This window comes from Synchiropus splendidus, chromosome 6, assembly GCF_027744825.2.
Source record: "Synchiropus splendidus isolate RoL2022-P1 chromosome 6, RoL_Sspl_1.0, whole genome shotgun sequence".
NCBI classification, from domain to species: domain Eukaryota; kingdom Metazoa; phylum Chordata; class Actinopteri; order Syngnathiformes; family Callionymidae; genus Synchiropus; species Synchiropus splendidus.
In genome coordinates this window covers 10,780,940-10,805,819 of record NC_071339.1, presented here as the reverse complement: position 1 = coordinate 10,805,819, position 24,880 = coordinate 10,780,940, and the positions used below count along the sequence as shown (strand labels likewise).

The window sequence follows — 24,880 nt, the reverse complement described above, 5'->3', positions numbered from 1 at the left end:
GGGGTTATGATGGAGGGAGTTGGGGTGAGGAGGGCGAAACAGCTGATAAATAGGATGAAAGGGAAGTGAAAGGAATTCCAGACTGGTCGATGACACCAAAGATTTTTTTTGTCATAATTCCCAAAACTCACTCCATGTTCAGCTGGCCTTTACCTAATGAGTCTCTCAGAAAAAGCTTGTATTTCCTGCCGCTCATGTATCTTCAGCTGTCATCTGATGAAAGCTAGATTTAGATGGCTCTTAATGATTTCATTGATGTTTTTTTTTCTTGTGTATTATGAGTTTGGAAGTGACATAAACAACTGCAGTGACCATGTTGACTTACAACATTGAATATTCTTCTGTGTTCCAGCTGCCTTTCCTGTGTAAACGGCTCATTCCCTTGTTACTGGTGCAAGTACCGACACATGTGTACTCAAAACGCCAACGACTGCTCATTCCAGGAAGGACGAGTCAACATATCTGAGGTACTTGTCTGATTTTTGTTGTTATTGTTGTTGTGGTGTAAGCAGAGACTCCCTGTTGCTGCCTCCACTGGTCATACAAACCTGTATGAACTGGGTCTGAATGCCGTTGGACCTGAGCCCCACGTCTTGTTTGGCATTAACGTCTGCCTCCATAAACCCTCCGGCTCTCCGAGTCGAATGTTTGCATTTGTCATTTTGGATCTTGGCACAGTGTCAAATCTCGTGCAGTGTGCAGCCACAATTCTGTCGGGTCGATAAAGCCATGCAAAGGCTGCTATGAATCACTGTTCATGGAAATATGTGCTTGTTCTGACATGGCTAAATGTATTATTGGTATATAGGCTAATATCAGTAGCACTGCAGGGTGCAGAGCATTAGCACAGAGCGACTCATGACATTTCATGAACGGATATTAGTGACTGACAGATCATCACGTCTTCCTAGTTTACTCTGACAACCCAGATGAGAGTCATGAACGGAGGGAACGGCGTCCTTCTACATTTATCTGATGCCGCCACACACACTCATTCACATGTATCCAAAAACACCCTCATTGCCTCTTTGTGTTTTATCCAATAGCCCCTGTTATCTCAATGCGGATTAAGAACCCCCCACTCCCTCTCTCTGGTTGGCTTGCTGGCATCAATGGCTTTTATTAATTGGTCAACTTTTATCCAATTATTTACCTCTTTATCTCCCTTCTCAACCAGAACACTGCACAAACCAAATCAGTACGTGCTTTAACTGCAGCCCTAGTGCCCATCCAAAATCATACACGGGCCTCTGTCTTCACGCGCCATGGATCTAGCTTTAGCGGATTAGTGCGCCCATCTGCAAGACATGGGAATAGGGTAATAGTGTTGGCAAGCAAGCCCACTCCAAACTGGGGAAGGCCAGAGGGTCAATAGATGGATAAACTGCAGTTATGGAAGGACTGAAAGAAGTGAACTTCATAGAGAATGTGCCTAATATGTCAGTTGAGTGACATGGAGAAACCTTTCTCTATATTTTCGTCGTAGGTTTGAATGGTCTTGAGCTGAATGATTTTAGTTTTTATGTGTGACACGTCCGAAAATCAAAGGGCAGGAACAAAAGGTCCCTTTTCCTCTCATTGCCGTTGTCCTTTCCTCAGCCTCTCACCCTAAACCTAACCATCCAAAACACATGGCTAATCTTTGAGTCTGAGTCAAACTCGAACCCATTGATAATGACCCAGTTATTTTGAGGTTTTCATCCTCAAATTGAGGCTTAACCTTGTGGGGACCTCAAAAATGTCCCCACAGGGACACATAAACAAGTCCACACACGTCCACACACACACCCAGTGATTCATCATCATTCTCAAAGCTGCCATATCCATTAGTTGCCCTCCCTACAAATACAGCTTTCACTGTAGGCCAGACCTATCTTTCTCTTTTCCAAGGCTATTTCTCGCCTTATTACCCATCTCTCACTGCTTGTATTACTCACACCTGTCCGTTGCTCATCCCTCTTCTCCTTCTTCTTCATCTTCTTCTCCTCATACTGTATTATTGTTTGTCATCGTCTTTTTACAAATGCAATTATGCTGCACATCTCAACTCTTTTAATACTCTTGTAATAAATTCAGTTCATTTTGGTGAAAAAAAAGACAAGTGAAATAACTTGATGGAATAGCACAACTTAAGTATAAATGAACCATCATAATTACGGGAAATGATGTCACCCTCAACTAATCCGAGACAGTGAAGAACGCTTTCTAGTGTTAGCATATGAGTGGTTTCAATGAAGAGTTTCGAAGACAGAAGGCAGGAATATTGACAGGCAGATTAAGTCAGCGAGAAATAAATATAATGAGTGACATTTTCAAATCAAATATGCATGAATCAACAGTGCCTCCAAAGGCACAACAAACAAAATCTTGAATTAAGGAGCAACCGGCTGGAAAATTACTGCACAGTCCCTTTTATATAGAAACAAAAAAAAATCACAACATGCAAGAGAAGGCAGGGTCTTGGAGCATTTCTTCTTTGTGGATAAATCTGCCGGAATGAAAGCTGCGTATTAAACGTCTTCCTTTTCTTTCGTTTCCTTCCCGCTCGGAGAGAAAGCGCTTTTCTGCACGGTGTCCCTGATGGGTGCCAGGCTAGGTTTGTAGTGGTCAGACTCGGCTATGTTTAGACCTGCTTATGTGTTTGTTTGGCTGCAAACCAGAAGCCCTGTCTGCCTTCCCTCCTCTTAATTTGAATGGATGTTACCTCTCCCTGTTCTTTCATAATAGTGGGAACCCAGTAAGGTTGTGGTTTCACTCTGTTTCGTCTTAAAATAACAGTTTAGAGTGATTTATATTCAACTTCTCAGCCCCATATATTTCAGCCACAAATGAAAGGACCTTTTGGTTAACCAGGGTTTCTGCCTGGATTTTTTAACAAAGAGGAGCATCCCTTCCTTTCCTCCCAAAACCCCCTACCCCATCCCCCAAACGTGAAATTGTACATTTTTAGATAAATGTATATGTTGCAGGATCAGTGACAATTTGAAAAAAAAAGTCTGAATTGTAGTCCAAAACAATACAGTAATCTTTTTTTCTGAGTAAATTGACTGCACCAGTGGCGTCAGGCTTTGATATGTTGAATGCTTGACACACTGTTTGACACGGTCATATTGTGGTACAGTAAACGAAGAGGCCTCACTTCTGAAACATAATAGACCCAAACAGGACGTTGTTTGCTTTCGTTTCTCTTCTCTTACACATGCTTTTGCTCACACTCTTTCACTCACACTCTCTTTCTCCTGCTCTCTCTCTGTCTTTCTCACCCTCACTCTCTCCTTCTCTTTCTCTTTCTCCATGGCTGACTGGGTTTTTTTGTGACAGAGGTGTGAAGGCCCTGGACCGTGACATTCTGGCACACAGTGTTTACTCTAGCTCGAACTCAGACATTGAACAGAGCACACTCTCACTCCAGAGAAGGACACCCCGCACATTGTGGGCCAAGACCGCTTGAGGGCCTCCCCGGTGTGCATGCATATACATATATTTCCGTTGAATGTGAGTGCATGTGTGCCGTTGGTTCTTATCAAGACGGAGCACAACCTACAGCTCAGGACTGCAGGGAAACACGTGGGTGAGGAGGACTGAGGAAGAATATCCACCCTCTATCTGCTCACTCTTTGCTCATCTCTCTTTCTTCAAGTGACTGTGTCTCAAAACTTCTCAGTTTTCGTCTAGAAATAGTTCATGACATGATGTTCTTTCAGTTTAGGCTTTTTGTACTTTGACTTCAGCGTTTCTGCCAGTATTTTTTGCAACTGTGGCGATACTGAACACAGCAAGCATGAAGCAGAGCGGAACGTTTTGACATTTACTAAATTGGTGAGGGTAAAAACATTAGTTTTAGTCACAGGAAGTAAATCTCTCTCCAGTCAGCAACCGTCCTTCTCTTTATATGTCCGTCCAGATGCACTTCTACAGTTGTCTTTCAGAATTTTTCAATGAAAAAACACGCCCCATACCGTCCTGTTCATGTCCACCTCCATGATGTTTTATGTGTTATCTATTTGTTCCAATGTTTCCACTTGATCACGTGAGATTTCATCTTTAAAAGGAAAATCATTTTTCTGAAGTCACGGTGGCTCTCATTTCGGTCACTCACATATTGTGCAAAACCTGGACTTTTTCCTGCTATATTGAATAGAAATGATTTTTATTTTCCCCAAATATATTTTTCATTTCCACATTTGCAAAACAATATTACTTTACGTTATTACTTCTACAACAAAAGTCATGAATGAAATTAGATGACCTTTCAATGACAGTTATAAAGAATAATAAAAGCACAACACTAATTGAAGACTTTGAATTTTATATATCTGTTGGTCTCTGCATGATCATGGCAGGCATTGGAATAAAGTATAATGCATAGGGAAGCTTATTCTCCCTCTGCGTGCCTGAGTGGGAGAGAAAAGATAGAGGAGCTGAACACTGAAGGAAGTGGAGGCGGCGGGTGAAATGACCACATGGCTCCATTGCCAGATGGATCCCAGTCAGAGCGTGACCAGTCAGGGTTTAACCCTTGATTTGGCCTGGTCGCAGACCGCCTTCTTTGGCTGTCCAAACCACTTCTGACAACCCACTGTCCTCACCAGGCTTTTGGTGTCCTTTTAAAAATTCCATGTTCAGATTTCGCGTGCCAGTCTGTATTTGGGACTGTGATGGACTGAAATATGCAGAAGGTCTGACTCCAAAAATGATGGAATTATGCAGGTCACTTTCGGATCAGGAGCTTGCATGTATTTTTAATTTACATCTGGAGGTGTGTATTTTTAACTCTGACCTTGGTCCGGAGTTCAGATCATAAATCCGAGGCATGTGTCTTGAGAGGCAGCTGCTTGCTCTGTGCCCCGCCTCCACACACAGCGAGGAATGTGTCGTTTCTGTGGATTATTATTCTTAATGTTCCAGTTTGCTTGAGTCAGGCTTTACGTTTTAATACAGGTACAGTACTAATAATTCACAATTTCTTTGGAGTGGATAAAAATATATGTCTGAATAGAAAAGTAATTTTCAGAGTAGCTGGCTTTCTCCCTCACGCTGGGTGATCTGGGAGTTATTTTAATAGCAGCAAACACAGTCAATGATGAGTGTTTTCTTTTCCTTCTTTCCTGAGACCACATGAGGCTCCCCCCTGCAACGGTGCTCAAATAACCCTTGCACCCTTAAACAAAAGCCTAATGAAGAGCAAGAGGGAGGACACATTCACGGCAACGTGTATCGGCAGATGCACACCACGCAATATGACAAGATGATGAATGTTCTGGGCTTTTTGGGGCCGTGCATGAGTGTCTTTCAGTGTTTGTTCCTGTGCAAGTGTTTGTGTCACTCAGGGGTCCCACTGGTTTAATTATTCAGGATGTATTAAATCTTCATTTTGGGCAGCCCTCAGAGCCACTCGCTGGAGAACAGATGTATTTTGCAGCATGGACTCCAGAATGATGTGTACAGAGAGCTGTAAATTGGTAAGGGAGAGGTATGGTGGAGGCTTAACAGCAGCACTGCGGATTCAAAGTAAGAAGTAGAGGATAGAGGAAACGTTCTCAGTCCACATTAACATCCACTTTACTCGAGGTCTTCTTCAGTTGTATTGGATTCGGACTGAAACAGTGCAATAAGTTCCTTCCTGGAATTAGGAAGTTGTACTGTCATGGCTGGAACTTTCCCAATTATATGGAAAGTTTTGTTTTGTTTTTTTGAGGAGAAAGGGGGGGATGAAAAACTCAACAGCCAAAAAAGAAATTTTTTTTAGAAATGGAAAAAGTATTTAATGAAACATACGTGTTTCATCAATTCATGGGACTTTTCCACCCCTCATGTAGAAAAGTTTTTTGAATTGCGAACAATATAGTGGCCACACTTGAGCCATACTTATGTCTCAGATGATTTTGAAATGGGGAATCACAGCAATGGTGGAACAGTGTTTCAGTGCTCTGCATTGCTCTGTCATGACTGTTATCCGTGATCAAGTGATCCGCCATCTAGCCACACCGTACGTTTTTGCAGCAGACACTAGAATAAAATTGTAACAGGCAAGATATGTGCCAACATTCATCCCAATTTTGGGCAATTTTTAAACAATATTTTTTGTTTGTTTTAAATTGATTGAAGAACTATTTATTAAAAATAAATGATTGGTTGGAACAAAGACCTGCACCCACTGGGGCCTTTTCTGGAACAGTCTGACCAGCCCTGGATTAGCGTTTGGTTCATTTCTGGTGTCCACTGATGATAATTTTCGTCCCTCTAGACTTCAGTACTTTTTCAGGTTTGAGGAAAAAGTTTCAATCCCACAATTCCACGCATTCTATTTATAATATACATTATTTATATGCATCTTTAAGCTGTGCGTCTGCTGGGATGAGCTGCAGGTAGGTGACAGCAAAGCATATCTGTCTTTGAAATCGAGGCTTGTCTTTGAAAAACAGAGATGCACAAGGTTTGATTGTTGCTGACATATCTGGGTTAGACTGATAACGGGGGTTTCAAGCTCCCACCCCCATCCTGTGAAAATCCATACAGAGAAGGGGAAGAAAAAAAATAACATCTTTTGCTCAGGAAAAATATTCACACGATACGTTGCTTTTACTGCATTATAGGACATGTATATTTTGTAGAGATGGTGTGTAGGTTTGACAGCTCACAAGTCAGGTAGAAGGGATTAGAAGACTAAATGGCTTCATGGTTCATAAATGGTTCATACAGTCACACTCCAAGGGAACGGTGAAGGAATATGTCAATGTTTGAGAGACTCATTGACGCGCTGTGGAGTTAATTAATTGCCAGAAAAACACCGGCAGAATCATTTTTTCTCATCCTCTGTCTCTGTCACAAGGATGCGAGAAAACAAAGGTCGTGGGCGGACTGTCTGAGTTCCGTTAAAGGTTAAAAGTCCCCGTTCTCAGTCTGATTTCTGAGTGCCTTCACTCTTCTGCTATGTGTTGCTGCCTTAAGTCGCTCCGCACTCTTCATCCTCTTCCATCGTCTCCTCCACCATCTCTGCTTCACCAAGTGATCCTTCTCATATCTGAAAACATCAGTCTGTGACTATACACACACGCTGTTCCTGTGCCACACTTTCTTCCATATTATTTATGTTGTTATTAACAAGCTGGAATGTATGCTACCCAGATGTCAGTGGTTATTTCCGCTCAGTGTCCCGAGCCTCTTTCCTGAGGCTGCTGTTTCTTCAACTCGGCCCAGCGGCTGATGATGGATGGATGTAGTTGATTGAACAAATGAGCATTTACGTTTTGAGGATTGTCAACTTGTTACCATAGCAGCTGTTCACCACAGCCCTTGACCTTTTAGTTTGAGCCAGTGCTCTTTAACCTTAAAGACCGTGTTTATAAGAACTGGCCGCAGTGCAGGTTCCTGCAGTGTAAAGGCATGTAGAGAGGTTGAGATGTGCATCAGCAGAATAATGCGATTCTTTTGCCGTGTATCAGAGTGAAAGCTTGCTATAATATTTATGTGCAGTATAATTAATTCTGCCATGGCTTGTAGACCTCCACCTGCAGATAATATTTCTGACCTTTGCCATGACAATACGGGGTCCATGTTGATGGGCAGTTCAGGAGAGTGTCCCTCATGCGCCGCGCTGTGACACAGACACACATAGCTGAGCACACACACTGTTGCATATCCCGCTCATCGGTACCAACAAGCCCCCATCCAGTGGCCCGCCATGCCATCTTATCTCTCCCTCGGGCTCCACATATCGCTTTACTTAATTATTTAGTGTGTTATTTTTCTCCTCTCTTCTCCACATCACAGAGACAGCAAATTAATTATGGATGGGAAAAGGGGGAGGGGGTAACAAACGACCAGACGCCTCCCTTCATTCATGTGAGGACTGTTTTTCCAGCTTTCATTTATATTAAGTCAGGCGGTGCCAAAGACGTCGCATCTCTTTTTGTTGAATGTATTAATGCGCCCACTTCCCTTTTAACGCCTAAAGGTTCTGTCTTTTCCATTTGGTTGAGATTATATCCTGTTATTACTGTTAAATTCATATGTTACACAATGTTTTTAGATTTCAAATGTTAATTAAAATGTGATAAACGCTGTGTATCGCGCTGCTTGTTACGACATTGTGAACTACATCTTTCATTATGCATTTACCGTTAACTGAGTTGGAACTGTGTCTCTAGCCGCGGGCAACAAAGTTAACACCAGCATCGGGGCGAACACACAGGTAGAAGTAAAAGCAAACCCCCCAGGCTGTTTGACTTTGAAGAAAAGTTGAAGACCTGCACGTCAGCCGTTACAACTCACTCGATGCTGTTAAAATTTGTTCACATCCCAAGATACACAAGTGATGTTGCTCACATTCAAACACAAATACAGTATTCCGAGGTACAGGCAAGTGTCTGTGTTTGCTTGCATGCGTTTGTGTCCCTTTAGTGAGAAAAGACATTGTCCCATTGATCTCTCATATTTGCTCTTTGGCAACTATTGACTCACTGATAAAACATTGCCTCATCACTTGTATCTCAACTGCACACATGCGTGTCATCAGACCTTCATCGTTTTTTCCCACCCTGTTCCTGCTGTAAATCATCACATCTGGCCGCCATAAGCCGACGCCTCTGTCTTCAATGTTGTAATGATGGATGAGAATCAGGAAAAAAAAAAACTGCAAAGGATATTGTGAAGAAATGATCTCTTCCTGCTTCCAATGATTTCCCTCAGTGAAATATTGTTTCAACCTATTTTGCACTTTGTAGCCTCCTTGCCGCCTTTGAACTATTTTGGCACCTGTCACAAATACTAATGGAGCAGCTTCTCCCTGCAGACCGCCTGTTTTCCCGCTCTTTCTTTCTCCTTTGCTCTCACTCCAACTGTGGAACTCTGCTCTCCTTCATTTGTTGAGCAATCAGAGCATATTTTCACGCTGTTACACAAAGCATGCCTTTTTTTTATCTTGTGCCATTGTTGAAATAAAATAATCATGGGGATCATAGGATGCAATTACTCTTCAAAAGACCCTAAAAAGTATCACAGTATTGGATATGCCATGAAACAGCCCAATCATCTGTCACTCTAGTAAAAGCGTCACCACAAAACAAGAAGCAGCTTCCAAGTATGCCATAAAAAGAATTTAATAGGACTGTAAATAGAGTTTTTAATATATATATATACAGTATTTTTTTTTTACAGTGCATAAGTAGCATTCCAAATGCTCCCGGTCAATTGCACCATTTGATGTTTATTGGTATCTAGCAATACAGATTGGTTGTGTGAAATGATGACTACAGCACAACATAACTAGGCCGACGCTAATGTTACTTCAGGCAGAGTGGCTTTGGTGCCATCACTCTCAATAATACACTTAGTTATGTCGACCAAACAGTTCCCATGATGCTTTGCAGTCCAGTCGACCAATCATAGTATACGATAACTGGGCTACGGAGCATCTTGAGAAGTCACTGTCACTGAGCTGGCTGTTGAGGAGGGTGGCACCTCACATGCAAGTCAGGAGAACCGCCTGCAGTTGTGATGGCATCTTGGCCTCTGATATCAGAGAGCACGTCAGCAGGTCATACTCCTTAACCTCGTAGGTTCCCCACACCTGACCTAAAAGCTTGATAGCTGTTTCTGATGATTAGAAAATGATATGTGTCTGAAATGAGGAATTGACAGCAGATAAACTAAGTAAAAGAACAGTGAAGCCTCACCAAGCTCAACAGTGTCCCTCCTCCTCTTGTATCTACCCATCTATCTCAGTCTCTTGCCTTCTAAGAGCTTCTTCGAAGAGTCCAGACTCTTGATTAAGCATGATGTCGCTCTGGGGCTTGTTGGGTTTGTGGCATGCTTGAATTTATCCGATGAATAAAGAGTCAATAAGTATGCGTGAGAATGCAGGAATTTTCTTGTTTCCACCTCCCTCACTCACTGCTTTCTTCCACCTCTGAACAACTCCCCGACTGCTCAGTTTTGCATGACCTCTTCCCCAATTAAAATGAGCGCTGCATGTTTTTTTTTCCTCTTTCTTTGTGTGAGTTTCCAACCTCATCTCTTCATCTTGCCACGCCATTCTTTTTTTTTTTTTCTTCTCTCCGGTCGACCTTTCTGCCCCATTTTCTTTAGTGCTTCAGGATTTCTCTCTCCAACAATTCCTTATCTGTTTCCCTTCTTCAATACCATCGCTCCTGTCTCCTCGCCTTCCTCCCATCTGATTATACATGGTCTCTCTTGTAGCCTGCACCGTTCTTTCTTCAATATTCCCTGCTCTCATTATGTGCTGTGCATGCGTTTGTGTGTGATCAGACACACAAGGCCAGGGCTAAGCAGGCTAATGAACAAACTCCGGCATTGTGTTCAGGCCCTGGGGATGAGCTGTAGCTTCTAATGTACAACAGCTCAGAGTAGAAGAGGGGAACAAAAAAAAAAAAAAACCTGACAACAAGCCAGCTGTCTGCTTCAAGAGAAAGCTTGCAGGAGGACACAAAGAAGGGGACAGTGTAATGTCTGTCATTATTGCTGCACAAGGATGAAATGGATCACTGGAAATAGGAAAATATGTAATTAACAATGAGTAGCGTACAACCAAAACCAATCCTACAACCAGTCTCCAATTGATACAAAAAGCCTCTGCAAAACATGGACAGCCAGCTTTTGTTAATATTGGTATCACAGAGCCCAATGTCAGCTGGGATTGCCACCTTTTTTTTCTATATTAAATCAATGGTTTTGCGGTTTCTTTGTCCTTTTAAACTAATTCCATTCTCCATACAAAAAGTAGTGGCGCGCTGGCTAGTGTGCCTCTCCTCCCGCATGTGTTTCTCATTATATGAATCACAAAATGGTATCATGTGATTTGTTGGCAGTGATTCCACCCAATGTTTAAGCTATGTTCTGTAGGACTGATCATTCCTCCACCCTTTTGCCTGCCTTTCCTGTCAAGAGCCGCATCGCTGAGTTGTTATGGACCGACGCCACTGACATAATTTCTCCTTGCAACATTATCGCTGATCACTATTGGAAACCTGCACGAGCTTTGCAACATATATAAGTGAAGGTTAAGCTGCAGTCTTGGTCAATGGGCTGGACACCAAATCATACAAGCCATAGTGAGTGGATTACATCATGTCATGTAACACAATATGAAACAGACAGGATGCAGTAATAGATACTTTGTCAGGAACCAATGTCAATAATTGACTGTGTGAAGTCTTGACCCACTGGGCATCACATAATCATTCCTCCTTTTTTCTCCTCTGTCTTCTGCTTAAATTCAGACATGACTGTTGCAGGAACTGCCTTGTCTGTCTCCTGAATCATACGCTCTATTCAGCGTGTGACTTCATTTGTTGTCGTTCAAACTGACTGTAAAAAGCTGGTTCTCTCTGAAACATTCCAAGGTATATGGTCCGTTGTGTGTAACGTTTCCCTTCCTTCACTCTCGCAGGATTGCCCCCAGATCCTTCCCTCAACGCAGATCTACATCCCAGTCGGCGTGACCAAGCCCATCACCTTAGCTGCCAAAAACCTGCCCCAGCCCCAGTCAGGACAGAGGAATTATGAGTGTGTTTTCCACATCCAGGGGGAGACCCTCAGTGTCCCCGCCCTGCGCTTCAACAGCAGCTCCATTCAGTGCCAGAAGACACCTGTGAGTAAAATCCCTTATCAACAGTCATATTATGTGTTTATTATTAGTGCTTTTATGAAGCTGAAATGTGGCCTTTTAACTGTCAGATGTTTGTTTGCAGTTAGTTGGACAGTCACATGGATATTTTCCTCAGTTTTCATATTTTACATATTTGGGCTGGATGATTTTGACTACTAGCAAAATCCTACAAGTCAATTTAAATTTTTGGATGGCAATACTAAAGACTGACTTGCTCAAGTGTTGGTATAAGTTGGCAGCGCTATGTTTACTGCTGCTGACATGGTGGCATGCTGCATCGTGCTTAACATGTCCGGATGTATGCATCTTCTGTGCTTCGAGCAGAGGTGGCCGGTGCAGTGGGACACAGACGCCAATCCTACTGGTACAGACAGAAGCAAATCATGATGAGTGGAAGATCATTTAAAAAAGTTTAAAGAACCGGCTGTGCCTTGTTTTGCACTCTGTTTTTATGTCATTTGAATTTTGCTCTACCAATTGAGGCAGTGACTCGGACTACTGTCTCTTGACACAGTCATGTCACAGCAAAAGTGTGTTTGTGATCCTGCTGTTTGGACAAGTAACAGGCACTGACATATTCGTGCACCAGACTTAAGGTGTGGCTTGATGGCGGCTCACTTCACCACGGTTATACCGCGAGTTTCATGTTGATCTGTCTTTTTTAGCCTCAAAATCATTCGTTCTTATTGCTGTCCAATGCTAGCATGTTAGTGTTGTGTAGTTTTCATTGGGGGGTTTTCTGGCAAGTGGAAGGAGAACGTAGCTTCGCCAGTGTGCGAGAGTGGGTAACGTAAATACCGTAGTAAGAGGGCAAATTAATTTCATGTTTTTCGTCCAAAATCCAGATGAATAGACCGGTCCTATATGATACTAAACTGATCGATGCCCAGCGGACCCAAATCATGACCACACTAAGCACGTTGGCTCGTTCAAGTAATGACCTCCTACGTCTAATGACCACTTTGGACACTAACATGCTCATTGTCCTGATGGATCGCTGCACTCTCCGTGGATTCTGGGGACGGTCACAATCCAGATAAATGACCTCATTCTGATCCCCCAAATTGAACTGACTCCTAGAAAACTGATAGTGACGTCGAGAATCGGCTTTTATTCCGTCTGAAATGAGACACTTGGTGATGTTGCTTGAAGGGACAGTTTCCAGTTTCCTCCGGTTTCAGATCTGCATGTGTGAGTATAAAATAGACCAATTAGTAGCTGCCTTTGGAACTTAATTAAAGATCAATGGAGTATGCTAATACATAAATTGTGTTGGCGTGAAACGTAGCGTTGGAATCACTGAACGCTCCGTGCATCCGAGTGTTGCTGTTTATACAGTGTCTCTGTGCTTACGTGTGTCTCTGTATGTGCTGAACTTGTATGATGGATAAGGAATAGCAAGAGTTGCGCTTCATTGAGGCTGAAAATGTGCAGGGGGATGTTGTTTCCGAGGCTAGTTGGGTGCAGATAGATAGACCGGCTCCTTTACTCACTCATGTTTTCAACCGCTTTCCTCTCCTCACGCGCTTTCATCATCCCGTCTTTTCCGAACTGTTCTTCCACAAATCAAGTGATTCATTTCACAAGCTCAATGAAATGCAATTCATTGTTGTTTTTTTAAATCAACTCCCTTCTTCAATTCACTGTAACATAGGAGGAGCGTCAAGGAAATCCTTGAAGCTGGCACCCGTCCATGCTAATGTCTTTGATCTGAGAGGAAAAAGGCCTGGGTTTGGTAATCAACAGCGATGTCTGTTTATTGACTGTTTATTGTAGCTGCAAGGCCAGTGCTCATCAGCAGGGAAGCTCAAGTCTGGCCAGCAGCTGAATTTCTCCACTCAATGTCCACAAAACCGACACGCTAGCAGCAATTAGCCCTGGGCTGTCAGTGCTTTGTCCTTGTTAGCAATTAGCTGTGCCAGCTTGACACCATGTGTGGCGTTTCATAGGACCCCATTGAAGCTCGGATATTCTGATGTGGAGAAGCATTTATGAGGAGTGCTTTTTCATTGTGTATTATGGTGATCATGTGTATTAGTTTGTGGCTTGAAAAAAATACTTGCTGCTCTGTCACCAATGTGTGACACTACCTACAGGCTTAACAGTAAAAACAAATAATATCGTGCAGGTCAGAATATTCATGTTGCTGAACCAAAGATAAAAGATCCACGCCCCATTTAAGTACTCAATCCAGCTTTCACAAACTAAAACAGAGTTGCATTCTATTCAATATAATCCTCACTTGTTGAATTCATGGAAGCATGTGATCAGTGATGGGAATATTGTTTGAAACGGATGGGTAAATTTTCGTAGATGAATGGAGCATAAATGGGTGATTAGACACGCTGTATGTGTACAAGGTCAGATGGGGTTCAGTCGAGTGATTATCTTAGTAGAGCGCAGTTTTTTATTTTTTATTTTTTAAATGGGGTCTTCAATATTAATTCATTCATATCCATTCATTTTTTTTTCATTTATGCACACTGTTTGTTTTTGAAGCAGCTCAATGAATCATAAATGACTGCCGCCGAAGAAGGATTCATAACTCATTCGACTAACAGACTGTTGCCTCCGTTTGTGGACTTAAGGCAGCGGGGGTCTACGAGGATAGTGGCTAGTGTCTTTGCATGTGTGCATCCGTCATTTTGCTTCTGGCAACGGATCCCAGGGTAGTTTTGCAAGTGTGTGTGCACAATGGTTACTGGAAGCTTTTGGGGCGAGGAGAGGGGGGTTCTCTAATCAATAGTGTAAACAGAGGGGTTCTAATCCAGTGTTTAGCTTTCCAGGGCTAGTATTTGCAGCTGTGTCAAAGGACACAAACCTCGAAAACCCTGGATATATCTGACTCCATTTTTCTAATGAATTAATAAAAGCAAGCGATGAATAAATAAAATTTGGTGGATGGATGATGAAAGTGTGAATATGAATTGCCTGTTATTCAGGCAGAACACATGTAGTGATATTGTACGTAAAGTCTTCTACTGATGGATGTGAACATAACACGCGGAAGCCATTGTTTCCACTGGCTTGTTTTACGTCACTGTTGGCGGCCCTAATAGGTCAATACACTTGTAGTATCCTCTAACAGGCACTAAAACCACTGTGTGTATGACACATGCGATACGTGATAATGTAACACGAGCTCCGTTTTAACCTTGTGGGCTATCGCAGATCCATATCTGCTCATGGGAAGGGAAAATCATTCCTGCATTCTCTGAGGTTACTTTACCTACCAGCTAATCCCTGAGGGGACAGGCTCATCATATCACAAGACATGTTACAGAATAGAGCTTTGTGAAAAGACGACACAGACACAAGTTTACTTTCAAAGCCTTGCCATGTGATTTGTTGTGCACTTTCTTTCATGTCACATTAAGGTCTCAGCTTTTCTGCAGGTGTTACGTGGTGGCCTGTTTAGATCCCTTTTAAGTGACATATTTTCTTCCTTAAAATTAAATTCAGATGTAGTCGTCCATCAAGGTTTTCCAATATCATTGGCTGTGAAAATGAATAATGTTATTAGCCATAGCCCAAAATAAGCAGTCGGATCTTCCGCCAGGCCTTATGGTAATAGTTAGCCATAGTCAACAGAAGTGAAAACAACACGCTGCCATCGTGACTGGATCTTGCAGACCTCTAAGCCAGCCCAGGAGGCACCATGGTGTGAAGGCCACTTGGAACTCTAGGTGAAGGGGAAAGGGCAAGAGAGGCTTTAGCTGTGGGCTGTGATGTGATGCCCTCAGCAGCAAGTGGCCACAGGAGCACATAAACACATGCATTCCACAATACGCCTCACAGATGACCACACTCTGGGGTCAGAGGCTGACGAAGCACAGCTGTGTCACCAGAAGAAGGGTGAGGGTGAGAAAATCAACTCGGAGCTGTTAACTTTTCTTTTTTTCTTCTCTTATCTCCTTCTGTTCTCTGCCTTTTTTTCTTTGTTTGAACTTCAGCGTCTCTTATTTCCTCCTCGCACCCCCCTTTATCCGTCATTTCTTACTAGAGGGCAGGAGCGAGTGGACGGATAACATCAGTGTGCGCCTTACACCATTACCTTCCATCTGATAAACCGCTTGGCCACTCCATCATCACCCTCAGTCTTTCACTCTTTTGCCAGTGGAGGAAAACCAGCAGAAGACATGGGGCACGAGGAGAAAATCTCGTTTGGAAGAGGGTGTGCATCTCTGGGCCGAGTGGCTGTTTGTGAGAGAGATATGGGGAGGATCGGGGTTCCTGATGGCATCCAATTAAGGCAGATAAAATGATGCATTGCAGCCTGGACTCTCCTGTAGGTCTGTCAAAAGTTTCAGCTAAAATGAGTTTAGGAAGAAGCTAGTGTCTGAGATGCTATAGTTCGAGAGAAAGCACCCTAAATTCCGACTATACTGTAGAGCGTAGCGGAATATAAGCCATGCCCACTAAAGTTAAAAAGGAAAATAGATCTTGCCGCACTGGTCTATTACACCACACCATTTATAGTTGGGGTTTGCTCTGGGCTGTAGCAAAATAATAAAATTAATTGGAAAGATTTGCATCACAACCTGTCTAACAAGGTTGCTTTCACGTAAACTTGGCGAGCAAACTTGGAGCCTTTAACTATGGAAATGACTGTGCTATATTTTCAGTGGTGGTTTGTTTGTGACTTCAATGAATGACATGAAATGCTTATTTAGTGATGTTTATTTTCTTGTGCTGTTTACCTCTGCTGTCGAGATAAACAGCTACAGGATGGGTGTCTAGACTGCACTGCTAATATCTGCTGAGTAAGAATGTTTACTCTTTGTGCTAGCTTCACAAATGAAGTGATGGGCAGTCATTTGGTTTTTGTCTAAAGAAGGGGTCAGGATTTTCTGAAACCGTGCTGGACCCAATGAATGTGACGGAGAAACAGTGAAGCAGAGAATGCTATCTTTTAATCCAATCTGCAGCCGATGTCACCTTGTCCGTCCAGCCTAGATGTGATACTTTAGTTCCACAAGGAACAGACCTGAACATCTGTCACCGATCTCGCACTATTTTGTAATTGCACCACAAGGTGAGATTAAAAAAAGGTAAAGTCCCTTCCTGGCTGTAGGTTTAAATTCAAAAGTTACATCCAATCTTTAAAAGAAGATTGGATGTAACTTTTTCCTTCCTATTTTCTGACTGCCGTTGCAGCGTGAGAATCTAATGAGCAAGTCTTTTTTAAGAACCCTCTCGTCACGACTGCTTCTGTTTGCAAATGCCCCAGTGTTCCCAGTAAGGACAAGACTACTATTTACTGCTGCACTCTGAGAAATCACCTGCATGTTCATGCACTCTCCTCCCGCTGCCATCATCTATTCCTGCTCACTCCAGCTCCCCCATCTTCGCACCCAGTGACCTTTGCTTTGCATTTCATCCTTCCTCCGTTTCATCTTTGCACATCCTTCATTAGATGAACATAAATCAGTCCTTGTTTCATTCTTGAGATAGAATCTTCGTTTCACAAATGTCTTGGTCGCCTTCATAATAACAGCCTCTCAAAAAGCCTGTAATATACAGTATTAAATCTGGACTCTGACTCGGATTTCCGTTCATTGTTCGACATTTTGCAAATTTCTGCACTTAATAGTTGTATATTTTTGGGGATATTTTTTCCTTTTTGTTTTATTTATTTATTTTTTTTCTACATTGTAGAATTTAATTGATTTATTTTTACATTTGTTTGATTTCTGTTGTTGTTCATTGTATATCTTAGATGTTTTTATGCTGCTGTAACAGTCAAAATTACTCTTTGTGAAGAATAAAGACAGTCTATTCTAATCTAGTACTGGATATAGCATATCTAGCAAGTTATGAATAATAGCTGTGGTTTTCCTTTTCTATTTCAAACAGAATTTGTAAATTATGAAAGTGACATCTGCTGTGACTCGGAAAAAATCTTTTTTTTTGCGTCTCATTGTAACCTCTTCATGAATCAGCGAATGTGTGCTGAGGGAATTGCGTTCCAACATACATAGATACAGAAGGCGTGTGTCTGCTCCAATGAGTGAGATTGATGTGTTTTATTATTTTGGTGTCACCTTGAGCCACCTCGAATGGGAGGGTGGAAGTAGCTGGGTCTACCTCTATATTAGCTTCCCGGGTCCAGGACTATTTTTAGACGCCCAGATTGTGCTTACCTTTAAAATGATTAATTATCGGTCTTTGTCCCACCCATCTCCTTCTTCCAACAGTCTTCATATCAGTGTGATATTTAAATAACATCATTTCTAAATACCCAGCGAGATGCCGATGGTACACTGTTGTATAACATGAGGCTGTTGAGTGTGTAATTATATCTTAACAGCTTCTTTCAGGTGCAAATGTTTCCCCTTTATGTATGAAGTTAAGCGGCTCGATGGCAGTACTGTAAATCGTCTGTACGTAGAGTAAACACTGTGAGGGGAATGTGTGTATTCCCAGAACTGTGTGTTGTACAAAAGTGCTGGTCCTGTATGAAAGTTTAATAAGCCTTCGGTGCGATGAGAGATTCAGAATCATTACCTAATCTTCTTGCCTCTCCCACCCACCACTGCCCATTAAGCTCATGCACTTGCTTACCTCTTCCTAAATATTTATGCTCCATCTTTCTGGGGGAATGTAAATCCTCAGAAACACACATTCCCTTTGCGTGTGAATGGGAAGGACACTTTCCAAAGGATGGAATGGTAGCATCAACACCTTATCAGCTGTGAAGTGTGTGTCGCAAAGTCGCACCTGGATTCACACAAGGTGAAGAGGTTCACTCACTTCTTGATTGCTCAATAGTGCAATAATGTAATTACAATTCCAGTTTTCTGATGAAAGAAAAATTATAGATACAACTAGTAGAACATTTTAGTCGGGCTGTCAAAGGATGGAAATTTTAATCGCACTAAAGATGAGTTGGCAAATGAATCCCACATGTTGTATCTGTTCTAAATGTAACTTAAGGGAAGAAGTTCTCAACAGCAGAGTGGCCAATAATGTCTCCAGTGTTCTGCTGTTAGCATGTTGTTGAGCCTCTTCAGAGCCTCCATACTGAGGAATCGTCTTGACATAATCTGTTATGTTGGGTTGAAACACGTTTGCATGAGGAAAACAATGTTGGGCACTCTGCTGTTGAGAGCAACTTCCTTTAAGATACATTTAGAACAGACACAAAATGCCTGATTTATTTGTGAGTTTGAGCTTTAGTGTGAAAAATTGAGATAATTTTTTTTAATCTCATGACTGCTCTTCATTTCAGAAAGTGAAAAAAGTAAAATATACAAATTTTAAGAGGAATGTTGTGGTCAAAGATTCTATGACCAGTATGCAGTACAGTGATATTTGCTGTCAAGCTTTAAAAGCTAAAAAAAAAAAAGCTTTAAGATGCATTCAAAACGCATTTTGATCATATGCTCGTAGTTTCACCTACATTTCTCCTGCGTTTGAGTGACTTTCATCTCATCCTCACGCTGTTGTTTCCATGCGACATCCACTTGTCCTCTTGAAGTGTCTTTGAACATCACTCCCCATTGTTTGTATACACACACTCACTCACACAAACCACATGTTCCCTTCATCTGTGGTCTGTGAAGAAGAGGCCTCCTTCCCATGCTAAGTGGGTGGTCTTGTCCGGAGGAGAGCAAAAAGACAGGGTTCATGTGCTCCGAGTTTAGATTAGAGAAATGATTGCATCATATACGTTTCTCTCTGCCCTCGTCTTTCTGGTTTATTTATCTGATTCATTCTCTGTTGTTGTGGTTCTCATGGAAACTCCACCCTACTGGAACAGATTTTCACAATTAAGGTTTACTTGGATGCATGTTTGGAAGTTTACAGAATCTGCTTCATATTTCCTTTTTCTTCACTGTTGGTACTCAGACAGGTGGAGTAAGGGAGGAACAAGTCTGACCCCGAGACAGGGGAAGGGGAAGAGGAAGTGGGGATGGATAATGAGGGTGAGGTAGAGAGGGAATCTCGTAAAAAGAGTGCAGGAAGAATGTGCGAAAGGACAAAGGCAGACATGTCAGGGAACAAATTGAAAATGCCAATTTCACTTTAGCCCCAACCGGCTCAGGCGCTTCCAGCCAGGCCGCAGCCTCTTATTCCATGTGCAAATGAATGGTGTCCGCAGAATAACACACAATCACCCCTCTCTATCCGTCTCTGCCTGGCTATTTCTCCTTCACCCTTCGCTGCTGCATTATCATCACTTCTTCCTGCTATCCATTCCTCCATCGCTCCAGTCACAGTGCTCCTCTCTCTTTTTTATCTCTGCTTTTTTTTTCTACCTATTGCCTCATGCTTCCCTGTGCCCCATCAACCATAACAATTATTTTCAAGCCTTCTTGCCACCACCTGTCACATTCCTCACCTCTCCCCCTGCACACACTTGGCTTTGTAGAACTGTTTTAGCGAGTTTTCCAGCTGATCTCGTCTGCATTTTTCCATGATAGACAAACATACATTCACAGCTGATCATCTGCGTACGTAAGAGGTGCTAGGGATTTTGAAACGTTTTCCAAACATTGAGATGTCAGAGGTTTTACGTGACGTCTTTACTAAATATGGAAATCCCTGTCGTACACTCAAGGGCGCATAATATTAGAGGTTATGAAATAGGATCTTACTTTCATGAGGAAAAGCATAAAAAATGATATAATTTCGCAACCACAAGAATGGCAACCCATCTTAGCTTCTGTTGGCTGCAGGTTCAACAGGGAGGTTGTCATTCATTGACTCCAGGAAACAAACCATTCCCCACCTTTACCTCTCGGACTCCACCCTCGTGAGAAGCTCCGTAACAAAACAACGAGCCTTCAGTCCGTAAACTACATGGAACATCATCATAAAAGAAAAAAAAAATGTATTTAAATTTTAAAAATATTTTATTGTGCATTGGAATGTGCAATGAAATGAATGAAATAAAGCATTATAGTACCAAGAAGTTGCCAGTTAGTAACAACCTTAAGTAAACTATTACTGAGGGCATCATGATGGATCAAACTGAAAGGGACTATAACAAGTGGTGGCAACCCTTTAGCCAGATTCCATTGGTGCAGCCCCCCTCAGGCATGAGGCTTCAAATTGGATTTTATCAGCGCTCCACTTGGATAGAATAATCTTGCTATCTCGCACCCCGAGGCTGTGGAGCATAGTGACCACACCAATGGAAGTGGATGTGCCGGTTAGCCTTTGACAGACACAGGTTCGATGTCAACATCGATGAACCCGGAGCCAAAATCAACAGAACACTTTAGAAGGGACGATCTAACGGCTGGTTGTATTTGGAGTGGTCTTAGAGAGGCTTTATCCTTTGCCATCGATGGATGATGAATTAAAAGCCCTGACTTTGTTGAACTACTACTCACTGACATCACTCAACAGAAGCCACGGACATGTTTTTAAGTCACTGCAGCGTCACAGGCTCCTGAATCTTTTGACTATAGATGTAAGTAGCCGATCGACGTCTCATTGATTCCTGCAAAATAAGTTACATTTTTCTCTTAGTTTTAAGTCTTTGTCAATCGAAAACAGGGACAGCTCTTCTCTGCATCCTGAGTTAGCTGGAGCCCTCACGCTTCTGTCTGTGACAGACACTAGGCACACAACGTGGTGTTTTGGGTCATTTATTCATGTGTTTTCAAATTTGGAAGGTAACTCAGAACTTTTGCGCCATATTATTTGATGTTTAAGTTGGAAAATATTCAGATAAAAACTGTGAGGGTTTTGTTCTTGTTTCTAATTTAAAGCACACATGAATGTGCTGCTTCTCTTCGGAGGATTCGCACCGTGTTTACCGCATACAAACTTCACCTGTGATTCCTCCTCTGTGATGGTGGGCTCATTTCATTTCCCTCTGATAATCCTCAGATTATTGTTCTGCCATCACTTGGAAGCCCTAGTTGTGATTCGATTAAAGCGATTACGCCAACAAAGAGTCAATTACATTTTAACTCTTATTAGTTCAGGATGCAAAAAGTGAAATTAGATGAGACCGTTATTGTTGGAGATATATTAAGCGTTTCATTCATCACTGGAATGGAATGAGTCATGCAGTGATGCGGTTTCCAATCTCTTAATCAACTCTGTTCTCTGCCAGGCATTGTCAGATGAGCAGCGTGTAAAAATGGCAATATAGCCTGCCTCTCATCATTCATTTTTATGGGGTTTCAACTGTTTAAACAGCGCTGAGCGCAGCCCACGCTGCCAGGAGATAAAGAGTCTGCACTTCGTGTTGCCCTTTTTTTCCTCTGCGATTCATAAGACTAAGTGCCTTTTCCCCCTTCATATTTCAGTATACCTATGAGGGCAATGACATCAGCGACCTTCCAGTGGATCTGTCTGTGGTGTGGAATGGGAACTTTGTCATCGACAACCCCTTCAACATCCAAGGTGAGCCATGACTTTTTTCCCCTTTCCTCAAATCTTCCCCCTATAATGCACATCCACCGCTGTGAAAAATGGAAACACCATTTGGTTTTCCCAGGACACCGCAAGTGTCTATTCCCCTCTACCTTGTTCATGCTGCGGTCCACTAGACCTCTGATTATGTCATGAAATATTTACAACCATAAACAACTGGCTTTGTTTCGTGTGAAAGGGCAGCAGCTCTGCTCTGTTGAGTTTCACCAGCTAACCCAATGGGTGGCTCAATTATAAACTGAGATTCTTAAACCATTCCTGACTTTCTGTTTCAGTATAGTTGTTGCACAACATAAAACATTTTCAAGATTGTATATGAAATTTGATGGGCTTAACACTTTTTGATACCTCTTCTTTATAAATTTATAAAAAGAAGAAACAAATATTTTTTGCTATTTTTCTAAAAGTTGCGAGAAAGTGTGAGTGCGAATATCACCTATTTTTATAATAATAATAATACTTTATTTATTTTGTTTGTATGTATATATTTTTTATTTTAGTTTTATTTGTTATTTTGGGGGGTAGTGTGTGGATAAAGTAAGCTAAATGTCACAAGTATGACCTAATAAAACTGAATCCAAAGAATAAAAACATAAATATTATGCAAATATATTCATTGCTGTAGGTGATGGAAAAGCCACCTATTTTGAAAAATAGAAAAAAATATTTGAGATATTTCCGTCGCCACACAACATCAAGGGTGGAACCTCACTAACCCCTCTGGATAATTACTGCGTAAACACAAGGCAAAAAATTATTGAAATTAGGAGGCTCTGAAAGGTTGAATACATTCTACACAAATAATATAAGTTGATGTGAGGTGTTGTAAACAACACTGGACTTTTGTGCATGGCTGTGATTGAAGTATATTCACTTACACACACACACACACACACACACACATATACATTATTTACCTGTTTTTTTTCTCAACAGAAATCCATTTATTTCAACATACAAAATGTACTCATTAAATGCTTTGTGACCTGAAGAGCCTGTGGAGTTATTCAGTAACAAACAGGCTTATATACTTACATGCATATTTTCTATGGTATCACATAGTCCATATTTACTGTCCATCGGGGGCTATCGGTTTTCCAGTTAACATATAGCTTTACTTGCTGAAACACTGGGACATGAGATCACGTCTGTTGGATATAATTACTGGGAGGAAACTTTATAGTGTCTCTGTAATTTTCCCTCCCTGCGGAGCACAGCGGGGAGTTGTAACGTTCCTCTCCTGCTGTGAGGCAAAGTAAGATCCTCACTCGCCGCCACTGTGACCCGTGGACGACGAGGTTCAAAGATGGAAGCTGCATGGTCTGCCTCTTTTTTCTTTGGCTTTGATTGTCAGGACACCGTGTGGAGCTCATTTTCCCGTCATTCATTTCTCAAATTACAAGCTGTTTCATGTCATTTGTCGGTGGGGGAGCAATTATTTGCATTTGCACCATAAGAGAATGCTACTGTCAGTCGTACAGTGAATCTATGTGGCTCCCTATAGACCGTGATAAATGAACATAACAAGCTGTTCTCCAGTCTCATGTATGGCTCTCGGTGATGTTTATAGCAGACACCTCTGGAGAAGTGAGACCTAGATTTGCCGTACAACACAACATAAACTACTGTGACAGATTTCGGTCTTGAAAGGCAAAAGCAGTTCAATAAATTCAGTCCCGGCTGCGAGCATTATCAGCCGCATGTATCAGTGTCTGTACGCTGTGTGTGCTATCTGGAGTGTAGATCTGCTGGAGTACACCCATCGATGACCTACGGTGGCGCATTTTCACCGCTGCCACGTGTCTCACTCACTGTAATCATCTGATGAGTTGATACTCACTTTTGCAAAACCCTGATATGTTAATGTAATTAGAGTGAAGTCGTTCAACAGACAGTCATTTGTGGAGAGTTGCTTAAAAGCCGCTCTGTGACTGATGGGATTTGATGATAGAGTAAGGAAGGAGAATCATTTCAGTTTACAATCATTAAAGCCTTGGAAAAAAAAAAAGGAACAACTGAAAAAGACTGGTTTTCAGATGTCAGCCGTGTCTTCTGGATTATATGCCGTTTGTCCATAGGTTTTCCTAAATATGTCCTTCTCACTTCCCAGCCCATCTCTACAAATGCTACGCTCTGCGGGACAGCTGTGGCATGTGTCTGAAGGCGAACCCCAGATTTGAGTGCGGGTGGTGCGTACAGGAGAAGAAGTGCTCCCTCAGACACGAGTGTGCTCCCACAGAGAGCACTTGGATGCACGCCACAACTGGAAACAGCCGCTGTGCACATCCCAAGATCACAAAGGTAAGAGGTCTTCTGGAGATTGTGAAGCACTGTCTCAGGCGCTGGGAACATCTCCAGCTGAAGGTCTGCAGGTGTTTTTGCTTTCGCACTGTGAGACTGTTCTGCAATGATCATTCGTTTTGAAGAAGATTCTGGTCGATACAGTGAACTGAAATACTTATTTAACACACGCTTTCTACTGTTGTGTGCTCAGCTATGCTACAGGATTTTCGTAGCGCGGTGAAAGCCGAAGGTAACTGGTTGGCAAGGTGTTGCCAGGTTAAACTCTGGTCTCCAAAGAAGTGGCACCTCCTCTCCTTAATGATGATAAGAGGGAAGGAGGCAGAGTGGACAGGCATTTTTAGAGTCATCCCCATGACAGTCACCACAACACAGATGGGCTGGCCAGGAGGAGGCAGTTCACATGCACCCAGTCTCAACACTCTGACATGATTAGAAATGATGGTCACACTCACAGCCCGACACACACTCACACACACACTTGTTTTCCTATCCTTGTGGGGACATTTCTCATTGCTATGACTCTTTCCCCAGCCTCTCCCCCTAAACCTAACC

The 24,880-nt window shown here is 42.2% G+C and overlaps 1 protein-coding gene across 2 annotated transcripts in view; it reads left to right on the top strand.

The window, feature by feature from the left end:
- LOC128760024 (plexin-A1-like) overlaps nt 1-24,880 on the top strand; it is a 153,187-nt gene that overhangs the window by 91,553 nt on the left and 36,754 nt on the right. For both annotated transcript variants that reach the window (XM_053866907.1, XM_053866906.1), the window contains exons 9-12: nt 353-467; nt 11,411-11,611; nt 21,898-21,994; nt 24,135-24,325. In XM_053866907.1, the coding sequence (XP_053722882.1) occupies nt 353-467; nt 11,411-11,611; nt 21,898-21,994; nt 24,135-24,325 (604 nt within the window). The remainder of the gene's footprint in view (nt 1-352; nt 468-11,410; nt 11,612-21,897; nt 21,995-24,134; nt 24,326-24,880) is intronic.